Source organism: Crocuta crocuta, unplaced genomic scaffold (genome assembly GCF_008692635.1).
Source record: "Crocuta crocuta isolate KB4526 unplaced genomic scaffold, BGI_CrCroc_1.0 scaffold246, whole genome shotgun sequence".
Lineage (NCBI taxonomy): Eukaryota > Metazoa > Chordata > Mammalia > Carnivora > Hyaenidae > Crocuta > Crocuta crocuta.
The window spans coordinates 3607375-3614901 of NW_027531902.1; the positions used below are offsets into that span (position 1 = coordinate 3607375).

The 7527-nt window shown below is 54.8% G+C and overlaps 1 protein-coding gene across 3 annotated transcripts in view; it reads left to right on the forward strand.

The window, feature by feature from the left end:
* Window positions 1-7115, forward strand: part of SLC30A3 (solute carrier family 30 member 3) — an 18640-nt gene extending 11525 nt beyond the window's left edge. For 2 of the 3 annotated variants that reach the window (XM_077774109.1, XM_077774107.1), the window contains exons 2-7: window positions 2557-2738; window positions 3197-3343; window positions 4170-4368; window positions 4611-4716; window positions 4964-5098; window positions 6275-7115. In XM_077774109.1, coding sequence (XP_077630235.1) covers window positions 2609-2738; window positions 3197-3343; window positions 4170-4368; window positions 4611-4716; window positions 4964-5098; window positions 6275-6637 — 1080 coding nt within the window. In that variant the 5' untranslated portion in view covers window positions 2557-2608 and the 3' untranslated portion in view covers window positions 6638-7115. Of the gene's footprint in view, window positions 1-2556; window positions 2739-3196; window positions 3344-3438; window positions 3593-4169; window positions 4369-4610; window positions 4717-4963; window positions 5099-6274 lie in introns of all 3 variants that reach the window. The other variant, XM_077774108.1, reaches the window with a different exon arrangement.
* The last annotated feature ends 412 nt before the right edge of the window (window positions 7116-7527 follow it).

The window sequence follows — 7527 nt, forward strand, 5'->3', positions numbered from 1 at the left end:
AAGAATGAGCCTTCTTTTTTTTTTAATGTATTTTTTTAAGTAGGCTCCTCGTCTAATGTGGGGCTTGAACTCATGACCCTGAGATTAAGAGTCGCATGTTCTACCGAGAGAGCCAGCCAGGCACCCCAACAATGAGGCTTCTTTAGTGCCCAATTCATGCATAACAAAAGGGAACTGCCTGTTGATGGGCGGCTACCTTGGTGACCAGCTACTCTGGGCCTTACAATAAAGGCATCTTGCCCACTGCCCCAAAGCCACGCAGCCTCTGCTAGCTCTCCAGACCCGCATCTCTGACGCCCAGCTCATTTTCATTCTCATATGACCATTAGTCACCAAATCCTGCAGTATTTTCTGAAAGAGGCTCTTCCCTACCTACCTGCCCCTCCCCTAAAGTTCTGTGGAGGGGCTCTGTGGCTTGGTCTATTCTGGATCCTTCCATCTCCTCTCCTGTCTCCCTCCCAGACTAACATACATCAGCAAGGTCATCTCAAGGCTTGGGAAGGATATATGAAATCAGTCAGTGTATCTTCCTTGATGTTCCTTGGAGTCCTCACTTTCCTCCTCCAGCCCTTGCCCTGGCTCCTGACACTTAAAACTCCCAGCCACTTATCTTGTCATTGGCATTCCATGTGTCTGGAGCCCCTTCTTCACCTAGGTCTCATGTTAAACAGCTGTCCCTCCGTGATGTTCTCCTCACCCCCAACCCCCATTACAGTTCGTCTTTCCCTTCCTGGTGCTCCAGTGTCCTTTGTTCATAATCCCCCTGGCCCTAGTCTCTCCTTGCCTAGTAAGTTATCTGTGACATATCTGTCTCTCCCACTACACTGGGCTTCCCTGTGTGTGCACTGCCTGGCCACCTGAGGCCTGGGCACCCAACTATGTGTATACCTCACTGAAGATTGAGGATGGATTTCAAAGCCACCTTCATCTCCTTGTCTCCTCTGGAAACACACCCAGAATCATACGCACCAAGATTCTAAGTCTCGGAAGAAAATTCCAAGAAATTAATCTACCTGCCAGCAGTTGAATTTTCCCTACAAGCACCAAATGTCCCCCCACCTCCCTCACACCTCAGTTCACCCACTTGGCAGAGCTTTCCCTAGCCAGAAGGCCCCAGGCATCCCTCCTCACTTACTGCTGTGATTGCATTTCTATCTGGAGCCTTCATTTTCACTCATGGATATTTTTGTCACACCTCCATGAGTATTTCTAGGACTGTGTTTTCTAGTTAGGCTCTTTGTTCTGTGGACAGTGCTGGCCTTGCTGGGACTCAGGTTGGGTAGTGGTAGGGTTGAGAACTGGGTCAGAATGAGCCTAAAACAGCCTGAGCTCAATCTCGGGCATCCCAGGTGAGGACCCAGCCCCATTCACTTATCAAGGGAGGCTGATGGCACTGTACAGTTAAGGTGGCCTCCGCTGGACACTTACGGTCAGACTGAGGGTCCAGCTAACATGTAGCAGACACCAGATCCAGTGCTCCTACCACTACCTCCCCACACACAGCAGACTGTGCTTGGTCCTCCCCATGACAACCCCAGTGTGGGATCTGGCCATTAGTTCTCTATGCCTGGAACCTCAGACTTTTTGTGTCCCAACATTCCACTCCTCTTTCTTTCTTTTTTTTTTTTTAATGTTTATTTTTGATAAAGAGAGTGTGAGTAGGGGAGGCGCCGAGAAAGGGGAAGAGAGGATCTAAAGCAGGCTCCACGCTGACAGCCTTGAACTCACAAACTGTGAGATGATGACCTGAGCCGAAGTCAGCCACTCAACTGACTGAGCCACCCAGGCGGCCCTCCACTCCTCTCTTAAATGGCCACATTTCAGCCGCATGTCTAGATAGGGAAGACGAAGGATCTGGAGTGGAGGCACTAGGAAACACGTCTGGGAGTGAGGCACTAAGACCAGGACCACGTGCTCCGTCTGGCCTCAGCTTCGACACCACTTTCTCATATTGCCTCTGCCTGGCATGTTCACCCCCGTCCTTCAAGGCTCTTCTGGTGCCTCCAGCTGTTTCCCTGATTTCTTTCAGATTCTCTACCCCTCTATTCTCTGAGTGCTGATAGCACTTTGTTTTAACTGCTCCGATGGCAATAGCTACCTTCTACTACATAGCGTAGTACTTAGGTTCACATTTGTTCACCAAAAACTCCCAAAGATCAGCATGATCCTGCTGATTTTGTGTTCCTTATGGTGCCTATCAATTCATTATGGTGGAGTCTGCCCTTCACCACGAACTAGCTGTGTGGCCTCCATATGTCCTCTCCCTTTCTGAGCCTCATACTTGTAATCCCATCTCTATGGGGCCTTGCAGCTGTGAGATTCTGTGGCTGTGTGTGTGAAAGGAAAAAGGAAGCTGGGATCTGAGCTGTCTGCTCAGCCCCCATCTCTCATGTGGCCCTCTGTCCCTGAGGCTCCTCGGTTTGGGCAGGCCTTGGGACAGACAGAGGGAGGCCAGGCCACAGCTGATGAAGGCTGTCTGGGGGACCGAGGACCTGGGAGTGAGGGACAGAGTCAACTGTAGCCAGGCCCCAGGTTGAATTGTGCTGCCTGCCTCAGTCTCTTCACAGAGCCCTCGGGGCCCCTCCCTGAGGAACCCAAACCTGCGGAGATGCCCCTCCACCACTGCCACAGGGACCCCATGCCACAGGCGGGCCTCACCCCTGAGAGGCTGCAGGCGCAGAGGCAGCTGTGTGCCGCCTGTGCTGTGTGCTGCGTCTTCATGGCCGGGGAGGTAGTCGGTAAGTTGGAGAGCAGCTCCTCCAATCCCATCCTCTCCACACCTGCCTCAGCCGCTCTCCGCCCACCCACGGAGAGCATCCCAGCAATATTCTTAGGGGGGCAAGCAGAGAAGGGGATGGCTGGGGTGGGGAGTTGGGTGCCCAGGAAGTGGGAGAGGGTGACGGATAGCACCAAGGTGATTCAGGGGTCGGCCCCGAGGCAGAGGGCCGGGCTGGCTTCTCAGCATTAGCTAGTCTTTTTAAAGTCCTATTTTCTTGATACTAGAATGTGTCATTATAGAAAAACTAGAAAATGTGGGTGAGTGAAAAGAAGAAGATAAAACCTCCCTATAATCTCGCCAAAATGGTTCACATTTTGGCGCACGTCCCCCCAGTGCTTTCTGTGCTTATACACACACTGCCACAGTGCATGGTATTTTCTAACTGGACCCCGACCACCCGTTGCTTTGCCCTTGCAGGTGGGTATTTGGCACACAGCCTGGCCATTATGACCGATGCCGCCCACCTGCTGGCGGATGTGGGCAGCATGATGGGCAGCCTCTTCTCCCTTTGGCTCTCGACCCGGCCCGCCACCCGCACCATGACCTTTGGCTGGCACCGCTCAGGTAAGGCTCTGCATGGCCCAGTGAGCCTCCGATCTTACCAGAAGGTGCCTCCTAGGGTCCCGGGCGGGTCTCTGATAGCTTGTCTCCCCCTGCAGAGACTCTGGGGGCTTTGGCCTCTGTGGTCTCCCTCTGGATGGTCACTGGCATCCTCCTGTACCTGGCCTTCATCCGCCTGCTGCACAGCGACTACCACATCGAGGGTGGTGCAATGCTGCTGACCGCCAGCATCGCAGTCTGTGCCAATCTGCTGTACGTTCCAGCATGGAGCAGGCACCATGCGGGGTTCAGGGCGAGGGGTCCTCCTCCAGGGTGGGAGAGCTGGCTCTCTCCCCTCCCCAACAGGCATGCAACAGGCACACCCAGGGCTGCCTGAGAACAGACAGGAGAGAGACCTAGAAGTCAGAGTCCGCAGACATTTATGAAGGGCCTGCTGCGTACCAGTCACTGTGCTGGGGGGCTTTCATCCAGTACTATCTCATTTAAGGCCCACAACGACCCTCGGAGGTAGACTGCATCGCCCTTTGCATACAGTTCATGAACTAGATCCCAAGCAGCAGTCGGGTGACTTGCCCAGGCCACACAACTGTTTAAGTAGCAGGGTCAGGATCTGAATCCATGTCTCCAGCACCAAGTACAGTATTTTTCCTGCCCAGGCTGCACGATTTGTCTCTCTTGTCCAATGCTGTCTTCTTCCCCGGGTTGGGAAAATAGGGAGAAACTAGGTGGAGAAAGGGCTCCTGGGGAGGTGAGGTGGGGAGACATGGAAACAGGGCGGAGGAGGCCAGGAACGGGCCACCTGGGCTGAGCTGCTCTGCTTCCCCCTCAGAATGGCCTTTGTGCTGCACCAGGCCGGGCCCCCCCACAGCCACGGGTCTAGGGGGGCAGAGTATGCACCGCTGGAGGAGGGGCCAGGGGAGCCCCTGCCCCTGGGGAACACCAGCGTCCGGGCAGCCTTTGTGCATGTGCTGGGGGACCTCCTGCAGAGCCTTGGGGTACTGGCCGCCTCTGTCCTCATCTACTTCAAGGTACTGTGTGCGCAGGCCTGCCCCAGCCTTCCTTCCCTAACTCCATACCCCAGCCCCTCCTTTCCAGGGCCCTTGGCCTCACCCCCTCCCACTCCCCACCGACTCCCAGCTCCCCAGATCATGGTCCCTTTCCCTTCAGCAGAGCTCTCAGGGGCCTCTTGGGTCCTGTCTGTCCAAGAAACCCCTAGATCTTCCTCTGGAAGGTTCCTGCTTCCTGGGCTTAGAGATCTCTTTCTCTGTAGCCTCAGTACAAGGCAGCTGACCCCATCAGCACCTTCCTCTTCTCCATCTGTGCCCTTGGATCCACAGCTCCCACCCTCCGAGATGTTCTTCGTGTCCTCATGGAAGGTAAATCAGATGCTACTGCTCCCTGTCAGGGGCCCTCTCTGATCTCGCTCCGGCTCTGAGCCACCTCTCTTGTCTGAAGAGAGTGTCGGGAGAAGGTCTGGGCCCTGGGGCCTATTGCTAGAAGGAGGACTCAGGCACAGGGTGAATTGTGGAGGGTTAATGGTAAGTGGGTACAGGGTGGGGGGGTGGGGAGCTGCCCTTGGGCAGGAATGGCCCTGGCAGTAAGCATGGCATGTGCTGTTTGCAGGTTCCCCCCGAAGTGTGGGGTTTGAGCCCGTGCGGGACACACTGTTGTCCGTGCCAGGAGTCCGGGCAACTCATGAGCTGCACCTGTGGTCCCTTACGCTCACTTACCACGTTGCCTCCGCACACCTGGCTATTGGTGAGTCCACACTGGCCCCAGCCAGTTACCTCCTAGAAACAGTCCCCCACCTCCCAACCCCACTCCCCACGCCTCCCTTCCAAACCTAGGGAGATTGCCTGAATTGCTGTTTCTGTCTCTATCTTTCCTGATCTCACTCTCACACACACAGGTATGTTGGAGACAAGGAGCCCTGGACGGGCTGTCGTGACGGAGGGAGGTTTCCCCCTCTCTGAGGTAGTGCAGAGAGCCAGCAACCCTAGTACCTGGTACCTAGTACCTGGGTGACTCAGTTGGTTCAGCGTCTGACTCTTGATTTCGACTCAGGTCATGATCTCATGGTTTGTGAGATTGAGCCTTATGTTCGGCTCCACACTGAGAGCACAGAGCCTGCTTGGGATTCTCTCTCTCCCTTTCTCTCTACCCCTCTCCCTGCTCATGCACGCACTCTCTCTCCCTCTCTCTCTCTCTCTCAAAACAAATACAGAAACTTTAAAAAAAAAAAAAAAAAAGATCGCTAGTACCAGTAGGTCTAGTGACAGGACACAGTTAGGTAAGTTCTGACCGTGGGGTATCATGGAACTACTCAAAAGGATGATTATGAACACTGTATGCCAACTAGGAGAAATGTTTATGGTATAAAGCTAAGAGAAAAAAGCTGAATGTAAAATTATATCTACATTATGATTCAACTATTAAAAATATATATGGTGACTCACAAGCTGACAAAGGATTTTTGAGTTTCTTCCAGATGCAAGAAGCAATCAGAGACATGCAATTTGGATGCCAAAAATATTATACTTTGTAGGATAGTTGATGGTAACTCTAGAGGGACAATGGGAGAAAATATTTAACATCTGGATTGTCTCAGGGAATGGGGCACTGTGGCTGCAGAAGCATACAGCTGCATGTTAACAGTCAAAGAGCAGAAGACAATAGAAAAATAAGAATGGTTTGGTGGTTCAGCCGGGTAGCATGGTTGATTAGGGGGTGAGTCTCTCCAACATTTTCTTTGGCATTTTTATGCTGTTCTTACGATACAGAAAGAAAATAAAGCTGCTCGTTCAAGCCTGGCTTTACTGCTGTGCAAGCCATTGGGGCCCCCTCCCCCCACCCTCCCACCCCTGGCCGTATCTGGGCCCCTGCCTCATCCCCGACTCCCCCGGGAACTCGCTGCCTCTTATCACTCTCCCACAGACTCCACGGCTGACCCTGAAGCTGTCCTGGCTGAAGCCACATCCCAGCTCCACTCCCGGTTCGGATTCTCCAGCTGTGCCCTGCAGGTTGAGCAGTACCAGCCCGAGATGGCCCAGTGCCTGCGCTGCCGGGAGCCCCCCCAAGCCTGAGCCGAAGCCCTGCCCTCACCCCACTGCCAGGCCCTGGCTCAGCCCCAGATTCTCAGTCCCTGCCTCCCCGCTCTCAGAAAAGGGACAGAACTGGGCCCATACTCCTTCCTCTCTCCCTCCTTCCACCTGCCAACACCCAGCCCCCCAGTCCCCCAGCCCCCCAGCCCCGGTGGGCAAGACCAAAGTGGGTGTGTGTCTGGGGGAGGTGGTCTGAATGGGAATCAATCGGTAGGGGTGTGTATGAGTCCCTCCGTCCCCACTCTACGCTCTGGGGAGCGCAAGCGTCCTTCCCATGCAGTTCATCTGTGCGTGTGGCAGGCTGGCTGGCTGGCTGGGGGCATCTGCCTGTCTGTGTGCTGTTGGTGTGCCTATGCCTGGGGGAGGTCAGCAGGGGCCCCCTCCCCACGTGGCCCTCGCTCTGTCTATGCAGGAGCCCCAAAGCCCGCACTTTGTCCGTGTGTTCTAGCCCTGTGGTTTTGTCTCCGTGTGTGTGTGTTTCTTGGTGCTGTGGCCTCTGTCGTGTGTGTGTCTCCGTGCCTATGTGGCTGTGCTATGGTCTCTGAGTCTGCACCATCCGTGTGTCCTTTCGGGGGTCTGTCTGTCCATCCCTCTGTTGGTGCTGTGCCCTCGGCTATCCCAGAGAGAGGGAGGACTCCGCTGCAGCTCCACCAATAAACTTGTGTCTAACTGCATCTCTCAGCCCCTGTACTGGTTCCTCAGGAGGGGGAAGAGGAAGCGCCAAGTCAGAGTGACCTTCCTTCCACAGGCCTCCCACCTCCTGCCCAGCCCCTCCGCCCTCTCCACCCTCAAATATCCATTCCCCTGGAGGCTAAAAGCCTCCAGTCCTTTTATTACCTTCCCTTACTTCACAGCCTGGGTCTCTGGCTCAGGAAGAGTCCCCATGCGCCATGGGCCTGGTTGCAGGAGAAAATTGGGAGGCAAGGAGCCAGGGGATCTCAGAGAATCATTCCTAAAGACCCCTGCAGGCACCATGGCCTCGGGCTGGTCAGAGGGAAGCTTTGTCCCTTTGGGGGAGAGTGGTTGGACCATGTGCTGCTGTGGGCCTAGCTCCTGAGCTGTGTAAGGTGTCAGGGGGAGAGGCCC